This window comes from Limanda limanda, chromosome 8 (genome assembly GCF_963576545.1).
Source record: "Limanda limanda chromosome 8, fLimLim1.1, whole genome shotgun sequence".
NCBI lineage: Eukaryota > Metazoa > Chordata > Actinopteri > Pleuronectiformes > Pleuronectidae > Limanda > Limanda limanda.
Window position 1 is genome coordinate 24324170 of NC_083643.1, and position 14928 is coordinate 24339097.

Genomic DNA, 14928 nt, shown 5'->3' on the forward strand with positions numbered 1-14928 from the left:
AGAGGCCATCACTGCTGGAGAACTCAGCAGGGGGTCCAAGTCATGTGGTGTGTCTGCCCTCCAAATACTGAGACCCACACACACACACACACCACCCAGATTTAGCATAATAATCAGATTATTGGGTGAGCAGCACCAACAGCGCTGCACAGATTAATGTCTGAGCTCTGGCCAGCCGAGACGAATAGGTGCAGCAGTCTCACACACACACACACACACACACTATCTGTGTGTGGTGGTATGCAGCATTATCAACAAAGGAAGTCGCAGCACAGAGGCAGCCTGTGTGCCTGGGAGCAGATGTACTGTAGGAGAGTCCTGTGGGCAGCAGCAGCAGCCACGTCACTCCTCCTCCTCTCCCTCGCAGCAGCAGCACTGTGACCTACATGCTCTCCACGCAGCCCACTCCGCCCGGGTGCGAGGGGACCATGCAAATGTAAAAGCAGAGATCGACTTCCTCCTGCATGTTCGAGAGAAAACCAAAATGGTTCAAACTTGCGGATCATATGCACGATCCCCGCCAGAGAGCACACGGCTTGAGGGGAACCAGAGGAACCACACGGCGAGAATCTCCTATTTAGATCTGTGCAAAAAAATACAAACTGCGTACAAAGAAAGTCCACGTTTGCCTCAGAGTCATTGTTTTATTTGCATGACACACGATACAGTTCGGAAACACTTTCAGTTCAGGCCATCTTTTTTTTTCCCGGTTTAAAAGCAAAGCATCACACGGTCTGGTTGTCTGTACATCAGCGGGGCGGGTTACCTGCAGAGGCCGGGTTCAGAGCGCGGCGAGCCGGGCTCTCTCCTCCTCGGCGGACGCGGGGGAACCAGCACTAGCAAGGCAGTAGCTTGCGCAGTCATCTCCATAGCGGGCAGTGTCACAGCCCGACCAACAGCACAAACTACTACCTCAGCCAGTGGCCGGCCACGGAGCAGGAGCAGGAGGAGAGCAGGAGGCGGCAGGAGTATGGAGCTGCACCGCGGAGGAGACCACGACGCTCCGGGTCGAGCAGCCGGAGCCCGGGCGTCCTTCTCCCGCGCCACTCGTCTTCTGTGCAGACTTAAACTACGAGGGAAACCCCGCCCAAGCAGACCTCCCCTCCCCCCTATCTCTCTCTCCCTCCCTCCATCACCCTCCCTTTCTTTTCAGTGCAAACCAGCCCTCTCCCCTCATATGACCCGCTGCAGGAGCGCACACCACGGCCCGGGGGCCTCCGGGGGACGCGAGGAGGGGTCCGGCGGGTCCGTCATAATATCAACAGCTTAAAGATCTTTATGCTACAGGAGAAGATCGCAGTCTAATGACAAAAGAAGCCATAATATTATTACAAGAATAAAGACATTTTACAAGGTTAAATTTGCAATATTAACAGAATAAAGTCATTATTAAATTAAAAAATAATATTACATGCTTTAAGTTGAAATATTAGCAGAATACAGTTGTGATATATAAAATGACACATTTGTGATATTACAAGAAAGGATTCATAATTTTTATAAAAAAGTAATTATTGTATGATAGTTGTTATTTAATGACAATTTTCAAAAACAATACTATGAGAATTAAGTTGTAATTTAAAATAACGTTTCAAAAATAGAGTAGTAATTTAATGTGAAAAGTCATCGTATTTTGATAAATAAGAAAGTAGGAAATCAGCAGCAAGGAGAACCCATGCTCGATGGAGTTCCACTCTTCTGGGAACAAACTCCTGAACACATCTCTTTGCTTCTTGAGAAACCCCCTCACATCACAGTCAACCACTAGCAAACACTTCCTCCTCATCAAAAGAGGCAACTTCCTCCAAGGCCGTTTCTTTTATTTAGAATAAAAACTGTTTCTTGCATCATCTTCACTTTGATATGACCATGAAAGACGCTGCACATTCCTCATTCCAATACAAGTGTAGGCCAATCTTCTGATAATCCCCTTGTAACATGACAAGAAGCCAAAAACTACAATTAATTATCTTATAATTACAACTTTATTCTTGTAATATTACTTTTGGGATTTTTTTTACCATTTACGTGCCCTTACCCCCTCTACTATATAGTATTTACACCATAAACTATAAAGACCCAGGGACTAAAGTGTAATGTTTAAATATTAAATAGAATTCAGTTTATGGTCATGTGTGACAAGAAAAATCAGGAGATCATCAAACTTGAGAAGCTGCATCCAAACAACGCTTTTTAATCTTCATTAGATTATTCAAATCATAGACTCTGTATTAAGAAGAATGACATGACAGCTACCCAAGAGTGAAGCTACATATTCTGATGCAGTACCGGTCAGAAACAAGCCTCCTCCATGTTAGAGGATGGGACATAGACAAACTTAAAAAATGAAAGTATACAACAAATACATTTTCCTCAGATGATTTCTGTCATTTTAGGTTTTTCATATCACACTGATGTATGTTCAAGTGTTATTTTTCTGGTATGTTTGGTTTTAATTTATTTGGTTATTTGATGCTTTAAAAATGGGGTTTAATTTTATGATTGACAGTTGAAATGGACTCCCCATTGCTTGGGAGCATGTACCTGCGGGACCTCGATATAAACTCATCCTTTTTTCATCAGGACAGTCAAGAATAAATAGATTTTCAATGCATTTTTGTTGTATGTGAGGAACTTAACACACACTAATTGAGCACACTCACAGCACACAGCTGATTGTAGAATTGTCCCATTTATTTTACACAGACGAGTACATCCCCTCTCAGATGGCTGGCTAAAGGTGACATGGAATGTTACAGTTAGATTTGTTGTCTTGCATAAAATCCTCACTGTTGAAAATGTTGCAAAAGTCTAAATATTAATTTTTACGATCATTATAGCCCCAGTTTGTCTTTTTTTTGTTTTCATCAACATCACCACCACACACCCAGAGGCAACACTGCAATTTATTTTTATATCTCCGTAGTTAACACAAGATCGCAGTCATTCTGTATGAGAGTGGGGCGGGCAAAGGCATAATCAGCTCACATGAGAAGCATACGATGATGCAAATGAAGGGCGGGGAGCGGACCTCAGATCTCTCATCACTGTGTGGAGCTTCATGTCACCGTAGATGGGTCTCGCATGGAGTTCATGTCCGTGCACTTGTGAAGCACGTGGGTCGAGAAGACACATTCAAAGACTTCTTCATGATAAAAAAGGACCAAAGAGCTCAGAGGCTGCCTGGTCAGGACTCCCCGTTCTGGACCCTGGAGACCGGCGGCTGCATGAAGTCTTTAAAGGGCCCAAGGGCCTCTTTCAGGGCCGAGCTCACCTCAGAGGAGGAACACGTGATGCACTCCACCAGGGTGGGGTACAGGGCAATTACCTGAGCCCACGTGTTGCCATCCACTGCAGGGGGTAACCAAAAGAGTCGTAGAACAAGAGGAGCAAGAAATAGAAAGGAGGAGCGGGGATGGGAGAGAGAGAGAGAGAGAGGAAGAAAGAGAATATGAACGGTGACAGAAGGCAATCAAAGAAATCATTTCCTTTATGAAATTCCCACAGGCGAATGGAAATGAATCTTCAGAAATGTAATTTCCCCACGTCTCCTTCCAATCTACTGAGGATAAATAAATCACTTCTTGTAATTGACCTCGCTGGAAATATAAACAGTTCTTCACAGATTGGAAATAAAAACAGTCCCAACTGTACTATGACACATCCTGCGCTGGTATTATTGTGATTTTAAATCTTTTTTCCCCTTTGCGTCTCCTTTATCCAATTTCTATTTAATCCTTGACACAGTTTGATACTCACCATTTTCTGGCTGTGTCTTTTTAAGCGAGTCCATCAAAGTGCTGATCGCTTTCAAGACGAAGATGATCTCTGTCACTTGTTGCCTAAAATGCAAAATAAAAGACAAAGATATCATTTATAAAAACTGTAGATGTTACAAGGGCATCAGTAAATACAACAAAGAGAGAGTGAACATCAAAATCTGTTATTGTTTCTTTTCAACACGCTCTTATGAGTGAAATGACAGAATACATTAGGAAGAACAAAGGAATCATCAGTTTGTAAAAGCTGATGCGAAGATGTCTGAGGAAACTGACACAACACAGAGGATTTAGATCTGACAAGTAGGAAAAAAGGACAGAGAAAAGCATGTTGCTGAAACGATTCAATGAACTAAATGAGAAGATTATGACTTAATATATAATATAACTTAACATCAGAGAGATGAAATTTATATTAAAGTGGTCTGGTGAAATTAAAATTGAAAAGGAATCTGCCAATATTAAGATCAGCACAGTGTTTACAAGATGTCTGATTTATGTGAACAAAAATATTATTCGTATAATCAGGGTTATTTCCATTTCTACAAGCTAAGTAATTTAGGACTTTTTAAGTCATAATGAACCAAATGTGAAGTACGACACATAAGAAGGAATATCTGAGCTCAGCCAGGCTGATTGTACTAACATCGAAACAATGCTTTATAACAATGCTGATATCTGTGTCATTAATAAAGAACTACGAAACAGAGTCATTACAAACCATACATAGACTAATTTGAAAGGATGATGGAAAGAGTTAAATGAACATTACAATAAGTAAGACCTACCTCAATACATTGAAAATCGAGTACATACTGCTTTAAAGTATTAAGACTTTCAGATAATCTAATTTTTCACTTTTAAAGACCCCGCATAAATACTCATGTTACCGATGTCATTGTAAAACAATTTTAGTTTTCATATCTTCTTATTATGCCCTTTGAGTTAAGCATTACACTCTAAGACTGCAACCATGATTTTCTCTCTCTCAACATTTATATATAATTATGTGATTTTTCTGAACAACCCCCATCATCTCATTTTCTGTACTAATGCTGCTATTTCCCTCTGGACATCACTTAACTCTGTGTCCCTGCAGTTAAGAGTTACACCAACACTAAATCACAGAGGAGTACAGTGGTTTTGGGTTAAACATATTAGTGCTAAATCCTGGCGCTTACAGTACCAAGTGCCACAGTTCTATGGAAAGGCGTACCTGGGCAGGGGGCAGCGTCCACTCAGCCTCTCATCCTCCACGTAACGCCGCAGGACGTCCTGGGACCTCTTGAGGAGCACAGAGAGCGCCATACGAGAGATATAGCCCTCCTGGGGGGTGGACACCTTGTTGCTGAAGGAAAACTGCAGCAGCGTCTCAAAGCACACTTTGGAAAACTCCTCCCTCATCCGCACATCTATTTCTGCCTCTGAGGAAAGAGGGAACATTTACACTTTTAGACATTTAGCAGATTCCACTCTCTGGACTGATCTGTATTGACAGGACAGACTTCACTCTGTTTTTTAAAAGTGCTATAAGTTTATTACCTTCCTCACAGGGAACTTTTTTGCAACGAAGCCAAAGACTTTATCAATTGCTGTCTCCCAGGTGTCCCAGTAATGGCAGAAATACAAGTAATTAACATAGCGGCAATAATTTGAGCTGCCAGAGTCGCATCTTACCTGTGAACGAGGGAGACTGAGAGTGAATGGAACCTTTATTGAGCATAGTCATGATCTGGCCAACAAAGTCTTTGGGGATGAAATTGGCAAAAGGTAAAATCTCTGTGCTGATCAGCTGGACTACCTGAAATGAAGGAAACATAAAACAATAGTAAATCAGATAAATTCACTTTTCGTTTTCAGAACGAAAGAGGATGGGGTCTGGACTTTCTCCAGAGTTTGCCCTTCCCACATGGACGGCACAGCAGGAGACTCTCCACTCAGACCTGTTCAAAACAACACCGACATTCACTACGGACCCTTCAGGTGAGGGGTGGTACAGCAGGCAGCGGCAGGACGTAATGGTTTAATTCTGCTGCGGAGATCCCATGCTTCTATTTGCATCAAATCGATCTTATCACCAAAAGCTCTCTTGACATTTTCGCCGGTGTCTTGGACGTGTATGACACTGCCTTTTCATTATAAGATAAAACAATACATGTTGCTTTACTGGATGTTCAGAAGGAGAATTTACCTCTACATCCACGGCTTCATTCTTCTGAAATTCCTGGATAGACAGGTTGTCTGGGGATGTGCTATAGAAGCAAAAAAACAACAACAATAAGCCTCGTACATATACAATTATATATATACAGGCAGACTTGGTGTTAAGGCTTTCTATTCCGTACCTTTTGGTAAAAAGAAAGTCTTCAAAGGCATTGGCCAGTTCAGGCCACATGGTGTCGAACTTCCCAGATGAGGCATGCTGGCGTGCCACCGGCAGTCCAATAGACAAAACCCTTAGCAGGGACGAAACAGCAAGCTTCCAGGTGCTCTCTGACGGACAGGAATACTTCAAACCCAAGGGCATTTTTAAAGTCTTGAGGATAAAGGAGATAAACAGAAAGAAAGAGACATAAATTATAAATCATGAGCCTGTAACACAGAGCGAAGCCTCAAGTGAAAATCTATACAAATCATTGAGGTTATTGTGAAAGCCATTGACCTCCTCTTTCAAATTGGAATTTGGAGAGACTTGAATTCATAGAGTAAACATCAATGCAGTATTTGAATCGGGCAGAGGTCCAGTTCAGGTTTCATTCCTCCAAACCAGAATATGTAAGAGACCATCTTTTTAACAGTTTACTATTCAGAGAGCAGCTGGGTTCCCAAAGGCTTAGGTTTTTCAAGTGTCACTTTGTTCTTCGGAGACAAATAAAAAAGGATGGGGGTGAAATGATGTCTGTCCATTAGCAAACCTTCTGAAAAACATGAATTTTCAAGACCGTTGATGGCCCTTAGGCTGTAAGTATTTCTGGCTGTTAAAACACTTGTTGAAAAGCATTGGAGTCACCGGAGGTCACGTGTTAACAAATGTTGTTTGAGGAGTCACATGAGGCCAGGACATACTCTGACCTTCACCACTCACTGGAACAAAAGCACTGAGTAATCAGAAGCCTGCAACACAGAGTTGATAATATGCCAACAAGGAGCAAAAACACTTGAAGGAAGAACTTCAAACTTGTCTGTACCCGAAACGGACAAAACACTAACTCATGCTTCCAAATCTAGTTTGAAGAGACTATTTTCACTGAATAACTTCTCCAGGGACTTGTGGACAATTCTGCTAACGAGCCATTTAAACCATTTACCACAGTCACACCCCACACCAGTGCTCCCACTACAATAATCCTCCCTCAAAACTGTTAGCTTCATCTGTCGGCCTAAAAATAAAGAGACCTACACAGAACGGAACAAGCAATAGACAAATTAAACTTATTACACAGAATGTTTCTATAGAATTGAAATACTAATGAATATTATAGTTAATATATAAGAAAATGTATAAAACTAATAAAATACAACACTGATCTTTGGCTCTGTGATTAATTAATCTACAATCATTGTCAATACATAATTTTCCATTTTACAATAATCCAGAGTTGTAAATTGACTGAATCATCGCGTAGTTTTATTATTATGTGTAATCATGCTTATATGTTATAATTTAAAGTTCTAACAGCTCTTACAACCATCATTAGAAAAGTCAGGAGCATTCATGAACCAAGTGACATAACTGGTCTTGACAACGAGCCCAGAGAGTGAAATACCCGAGGCTACATCTACCCTTCAACTGTTCATACGTCTGCACATGATCGACACAACTACAATTACCGCACTGTGGTTGACACTGGTTGTTATGGGTAACTGTAACCTTTACATTTGACAACTGAAACACAGTGACATGAGGTCATTGTGACCTTAACCTTTGACCTCCAGGTACCAAAATCCAATCAGTTTATCTTTGAGTCCAAGTGAAAGTTTGTACTAAATTTGAAGTCATTGCCTCAACTGATCTTAAGATATCATGTTCAAGAAATGAATAAACATGCTTTTTGAAGCCACTGTGAACCTGACCTTTGACCTTAGGCTACAAAGATGAAATCTAAGCTCAAGTGTTCTGAAAGACTTCCTTCCAGTCGTTTCAGAAGAGCCACATTCATCAGGCAAAACTATTTAATATGTGAAGTCACAGTGACCTTTGACCACCAAAATTGAATCAGTACATTGTTGAGTACAAGTTAATATTTGTACATAATGTGAGGAAATTCCGTCAGGGCATTCTGGAGATATCGCGTTCACAGGAATATTACAGACAGATGTAGGGACGGGCGGACAACCCGAAAATATAATGCCTCCGGCCACTGGCTGTCGCCGGCGCCTGGTTTTGATAACTGTCACATAGATGTTGGTCTCCCAACAAGTAATTAATAACTAAAAAAACCTCTTTCTTTTTCAAACCTGTTCCATCGTGAGAGATCCAAACACAGGTGGACAGCCCCAAGCACATTTTTTTACATCTGGCTACATAATGTTTTCTAAATGAGTCTCCTGGGACCTTTTGTGATCCACGTACATCAGTTATGTTCCGTAAGAGTTACAAAGAGGGGAGAGAGCAGAGCCAACAGGGCCTGAGTGAATCAAACATCGAGAAAAACAAGATTTAACTCATTTGGAAAGAAAAAAATAACATCATTGTTGATATTGTATTTGGCTACATGCATCTCTGACCACCTTTGAATGTGGTCTGAGTGATTGCACCTCAGATACGTGCCCAATGCCTCTGGGTATGTTTCACACCAGAACTCAGAGTTGTCCACCTCTGATGTCACTACTCAGAATGGATGTTAACTCCAGAGATCAGAGCCTATGTCAGTTCACACCTGGCACCAGGAGTTATTGAACCTTGGAAACAGTGAAAAGCCAGTTCTAGTAAAACACACCTTGATGATGTTCTGCAGAACTTTCTCACTGATGACAGCTTTGTGGCACGCTGTTTTGTGGTACAGGTCCACCACTACCTCCAGGGAGCGCTCAGCAAAGGGCACATAGTTTAAGGCAACCCATTCCGCCTGGAAAGGAAAGAAGATTTAACAAAAGAAAAAGAAAACATTGATCGACATTAGACAAGGAAATCTAATAAAAACACTATCCATACCTTTTGGCAGAGCCACACTGAAAGCAGTTTTTAAAGACACACTTTGTACAAGTACCACACGTTCATTTTAAAGTTACATTGATATTAAGTCCGTGTTAAAATTTTAATATGCACATGAGTACAGCTGAAAAATTAAAGACAAACAAGAGTGAAAACAACAAAGTGTGTCTTTAAGAAATGATAAAACAAAACCACACGCGTGTATACGAACATCCAACAAACACTGAATCAACTGAAGATGGAACTGCACGGGGGCTGTGCACAGAGAGGCATCACCACCGGTTAGGCAGGCAGAGAGGGGGAGCATGGAGTGAGTGAGAGATGCAGATGAGACATGAGAGCCTACCATGCCATGTGATATCTGATATACCGCAGAGGGTAGGTAGGTCGTCACCATTCAGCACGGTTTAGTACAACTATAGAGGGGGCTGAAGGAGATTATGGAACTCACCGGTGCAAACAGCTGGATCTAAAAGGGTTATCCAATGAGTCGTCCCGAGAAACAGAACGAGAGAAGATTGCAATTAAACATGTGCTTGTTTGTTTTTTTGGGGATTAAATTGGCATTTGGTGGCATGTTGGCTCAATTAGACTCAATTATCAGGACGGATTCAGGGCAGAAACACTCACTCCCAGCACCAAGGACATTTGAGATGATCTGAGATCAGCAGATAAGATGCAAAAAGGCAGCAAATAGCGCACAACCCCATCTGTTGGGCTGGTCTGGGGATTTAGTTTGACCCTAAACAAACAGTTCAATGAGTCTGAGGCCCACGTATAAGACTCACAGACTGAGGGTCAGGATTTGAGATTTGTTGTGTGCAGCGATAACATTTCCTAGCATAATTGTACCAGGCTGTCGGTTGGATCAAGAGAATTGGAATCATCCCCCTGAAGGCAGAGCACACAGCAGCAAGGAGTGAGAAAGACACTGGTATCACGACGATGGTGCAAACGTCGGCTCCTCTCCACTTGTTTGCGGAGTGAATGTTAAACGGTGTTTGAGCTGCAAAGTAGTGAAACAAATCTCTGCCGTGTGGCCAGCATGATGAAGCATGAAGAAGGGGTAATATGAGGACAACATAGCCCGGGACTGCTGATGGGGGGGGGGGGGGGGGAGTCCAGAAAAGCCTGTCAATCTCATATGGCGCCATGATGGGGCTTTATAAGGCCCAGACAATAGGGGGGAGGAAGAAGAGGAGGAGGAGGGGGTTGCTTCATGAACATAAAAGAAAACGGATGATTTTGTTGAGAATGACCCGCGGAGAGAAGGATGATGGATAACAGTGAGCATCAACCAACGTTTTAATGAAACAAACATTAAAAAGCAAATAAATAGCAAATGAGAACTGAGCTGTTAGAAAGGGCCAAGTCTACACCCCCTACCTGGTTGTATTTGGCATTGGCCACGTGTTTGGTTTCCATCCTGCCATACTGAGGAGGCTTGCAGGAGAACTCCACGAAGAGTAGCAGCTGTTCAAAGATGGCTGGGTACATGACCTGCAGGTTCTCGGGGCCCACACAGATGGCCTGCAGCAGGGAGGAGAGAGAGGAACAAACACTGCTGACATCCACCGCACGACTGTGTGTTGCATAATTTAGCAGACTGACACGCTGCTTCATGGGCTGAGCTGACACAAAAATAACTTACACGTACAACTTCATATCTAGAAGACACAGTATTTATGACTGGAGTGGCAGTTTCCATTAAGGTGTTAAAAAAGGTAAAAAAAAAAATCTGTACTTAAGTATTTAAGCCAAAAGAAGGTCTGCTGGTTCCACACTCTAAGATTTAAGAATTTGCTGTTTTTCTCGGTTTGAAATTATTTGAGAACCAAATTTGATGTCACACTAAGGTTTCTGGTAAGACTAATGTATTTCCTTGATTGAGCCAATGTACTGAACTAAATGCCATAAAGCTGTGCATCTTCGAGTGTGCAATAATAGTAATAAAAACCCAGTCAACAGAAACACTAGAGTGCTTTTACAGGTACAGGAAGTGTTACGTATTGCACAGCTCATGTTGGCCCTGGGGTTGCTCTAACTTGATAACACGGCGCCGAAATGAAAAGCCGCACAAAATCAGAGGGTCTGTAATGCACATGAACCACTCCGGCGTCATTTGTGGCCTGGTTATTTGACCCCTGGGCCACAAGACAGCTCAACTGACTCTCATCTTAATGCTTTTTCAGATTCTGCATAAGGTTAAACATTTACTGTAAGAAATTCTTGTAAATTCTTTTTGTTTTCACTTTTCCATTTCCTTTGCCCACCTTCTGCAAAATATCCAGTGCGGTGAGCACAGCTTCCTGCAAGCTGGTGAGCACCGCCTCAGTGTAGGAGGGGAGGATGAAGGGTGAGGCATCACTGCTGATAGGCACAGACACAGCCCCGTGAAGGATGACCCCCAGCTTCTTCAGATCCTCCATGCTGAAGTTGGCCTTGATGTGCTGGTAGAGCGCTGGGAAAATCTGGATCAGCGCCGTGAGGAACGGCTGGCTGGGGATAAAGGAGAGCTTCTCTGTCGGGCCACTGGGGGGCCTCGTGCTGTCCGTTCCCGTTCGATACCACGTGTTCCACGCCGACCACCACAATGCAGAGTCCTCTAAGGCCGACTCCTCCCCTGGGGGAGGGGCCTGCAGTTCAGCACCGTTGTAACGCGTCAGCCGCTCGACGAGCGAATCTGAACGCACCAGGGGTCTGCCAGGGCCGGACGCCGAGAGAGGGTCTATGAGCACTGGGGGGACGCCCATAGCAGCGAGTGCATCGCATACTTTGTCCGAGTCTCTCACAGGTGTAACGATCTGCAGGATCTCTTGAAAGCTCTTGAGGGCGGCCAGGGAGACCTCGTTGTTTTTACTCAGAGCAGCCGACTGAATGTGGTTCAGCAGCACCTCCCACGCCTCAAAGAAATCACCTGTAGATACACAAGACGGGAGAATATGCGAATATCAGTTTGCTATAGTGTTACAGCTGTAGATAAAATGTGACAAACTTAACTAACCACATGGTCGGAACGATAAGATAGATCGATGATAAGAGAGAAAGAGATAGATAAGAGAGAGAAAGAGAGAGACTTCATCTTAATCTCCCCCTGTTTCCAAGTGTGCATCCTGTCACCAAAATACCAAATGCGCAGTTAGAATTTGACTGCACTTTGCACCGAGTGCTGTGGCTCCCAAGTTCCAAGTTTGACAGGTTGCTATTAAGGAACAAATTCATAACTCGTGGCCATGACTTATCTCGTTCCATGCAGACATGTGTCCCCCCCCAAACACTGATATTATATTACCAGCAGGTTATTTATTTTACCTGGGTTGTAAGTAGGAAGGGCAGGTTGGATTTTAAGTATAGCAGGTTGTTAATATGCTGGATATTAATCACCTTAAGCACCGGCTAAGATGAAGTTCGGGGCAATGAGAGGAATTAATAAGGAGCTCATGTTCTATCAGTTCTATCTCCCTGGAATGTTAATCCTTTCGGCAGGGGGCTTAATGCGACTTGATAGCTGGTAATATACATGTACAAACAGTCAGGGTGTTTGTAGAACTTTTCTACACTTGGCACAGATTTATGAATATTACTCAATATATCATTTTCATTGTTTACCATTCTTTGACAGCTGTAATAAAGTGCAGCGATGTGTCCCAGTATACTTTCTGTGCAGCTGCATTAGACACTGTCAGCGTAGATAATGAGTGCTCACCTAATTGCTGGAGGAGATACCGCCGCGTGTTGAAAATGCGCGCCACCCCGGCAAGTGTCAGCACCCACGTCTCCGCCCACTGCTTCTCTGCCGTGTCGCGTGAGTGGTGAATGAGGATGTTGCCGCCTCCGGACTCGATCTTCTCCTTGTCCGCCGTGCTGGAGGACGTCCTCACGCAGTCGAGCAGCGGGAACAGCACCTAGTGGAGACACCAGAGAAGTTAAACCAGGAGCCAGTTTTTCCTCAAAGTGGAAACTGGTGCATGATGAAAATGGATGAGTAGAGCAAATTTTAAAAAAAGGATAGAATTCACAAATATAGATTTAAAGTCGTCATTCACACGAAAATGTGATAAATAATATATATCCTAGATTTTGTCAGCCCGTAAATCTTAAATGAAATCCCGTTTGTAAATTTTAACAAAGTGACAATGTAGATGATGGCCTCCTCTTGTAAATTTAAAATTGTGTATCAAATTAAAATAAGAAAATATTCCTGCATGCTACCTTCCAGACGACAATATGCCATGTTGGCTGCTGCAGCAGGGTCCCGTGGGCAGCGATGGTGGAGAACAATGTCTGCCCGGCGCTTTTCCGAACAGCTGGCCGGGGGTCAACGCAGAGCTCGCCCAGCTTGGCGTAAAGGCACAGCCACAGGCAGTCGAAGGGGGGGGCGGGGTGAAACGGCCTGTTCAGGGTCTCTCCTTTCTCTTGCGCCTGCTTCTGCAACGCTTCTTCTTCCTTCTCCAACTCCTGCGTGATGACTTCGCCCCTTTGGAAGAAGTAGTCTGAAATGTTCCACTGTGGGTGAAAAAGGCAAGAAGGGGCAGAGAGTGGAGAGGGAGGTTGGTCAAATGCTTCAGGTAGTTTGTCTTTTTCTATTATCATAATGTAATCTTGTCAACTCACAGGAGCCGACACACACCCACAGAAATTATCCAGCAAACAACAGATCAATAAATGGCTTTGCATGTATTGAATACTGAATAAAGTATCAATGAAAATCAGAGCTGCAGTTTAATGCTGTTCAATTAGATACAATAATGTAAAATGAGACTTGTATGATGCTATAACTGTTAAAACCTATTCAAAAATATGTTTCAGCAACCTGACCACAACCTGACTCCATAGTGAACACTGGAATTGTTCAATAACAAAATGTCTCCTGGTCGCAAATCCTACTATGCGACAAGGAGCTGATAATGTACAACTTCCCTGTGGCTTTAAGCGCACAATTTTAAAAGTAAAGGCACAAGACATTATCTCACCAGTAGGCCGATGGAGGTGAGGCTGATGTTGAGCTCCTGGTTCTGCAGGCCGAAGCTGCCGGCTACATCCACCACTATCTGGAGGCACGTGCAAGGCATGGTGGGCAAAAAGTCTGTCACCACCAACTGCAGGCACTGAAAGGCTGTTCGGATCAATGACTCGCTGAAGGAGAAGAAGACAACATGACATTTTGGTCGAGTTTAGTTTTCTTAATTTACTTTTATTGCAACTGTGATTACAACATGAATAAAATATTAGCAATTTGCCGGAAAAACAAACTATTTCATCCATATAATGAGAATAAAGCTGTTTTCGTTCGGGCTCTTACCCTTGATCATTGCGGATGGCTCCTATAACCCCCAACACGAGGGGCCAGCCGGGCCCCAGGCTGTCACCCTGGCTCTGAAGGATCTGCAGGACACTCTCTAGCTGTTTCTGGCGGATGTCTGCATGGAGCACGTTGGACAACTCCTTCAAGGGGTTCAGCAACAGAAGCTGCAGCCGCTTGGGAATCAAGAGAGGGAAACAGTGACTGATGTGTCAGCTGTCAAACAAATATCTGCACATTGTTTTGTGGACTGTGCGGTTAAAGGGGCTTCTGCAATTTATGAATACATGAAGATCTAGGTTTTTTATATTTTTGAAAATTGTCATTCAATGTAAAGGGTATATATCATGTTTATATCCTTTGTGAGGGTTGAGACAAATCTTATATGCCAAAAGAGAGTAGCCTGGCTGGCACCTCGAATACAAAATATATAAGATAAATACAAAAGTCAACCTGTAACAGTGATTGACAGGATAAAGTGAGTTTTTCAGTGTAAGAATTTGGCCCACAAGCTATTCTGCTACTTGTGTTCATGAACACGTCCACTTAGTGTTACCGACCTGATTCTGGGCCAATGGGGGGTCATGTTTGAAGGCCAGTCCGGCTTTGATGAGCGCCGTCAACGCCTCAGCCCCCCACTCTCTCATCCTGGAGTTCGGGTGCTGGCACACCTGCAGGACATGACATTCATG

General features: G+C 43.2%; 1 protein-coding gene across 1 annotated transcript in view; it reads right to left on the reverse strand.

Annotated features, from left to right (window-relative positions):
* Positions 1-2673: 2673 nt before the first annotated feature.
* mon2 (MON2 homolog, regulator of endosome-to-Golgi trafficking) overlaps positions 2674-14928 on the reverse strand; it is a 38702-nt gene continuing 26447 nt past the window's right edge. The window contains exons 21-34 of the mRNA XM_061075957.1: positions 14797-14907; positions 14237-14412; positions 13908-14070; positions 13147-13440; positions 12641-12839; positions 11208-11851; positions 10321-10464; positions 8720-8848; positions 6125-6315; positions 5971-6031; positions 5457-5580; positions 4996-5203; positions 3760-3842; positions 2674-3351 (exon numbers count right to left, since the gene is read on the reverse strand). Of these exons, the coding sequence (XP_060931940.1) occupies positions 3188-3351; positions 3760-3842; positions 4996-5203; positions 5457-5580; positions 5971-6031; positions 6125-6315; positions 8720-8848; positions 10321-10464; positions 11208-11851; positions 12641-12839; positions 13147-13440; positions 13908-14070; positions 14237-14412; positions 14797-14907 (2691 nt within the window). The 3' untranslated portion in view covers positions 2674-3187. The remainder of the gene's footprint in view (positions 3352-3759; positions 3843-4995; positions 5204-5456; positions 5581-5970; positions 6032-6124; positions 6316-8719; positions 8849-10320; positions 10465-11207; positions 11852-12640; positions 12840-13146; positions 13441-13907; positions 14071-14236; positions 14413-14796; positions 14908-14928) is intronic.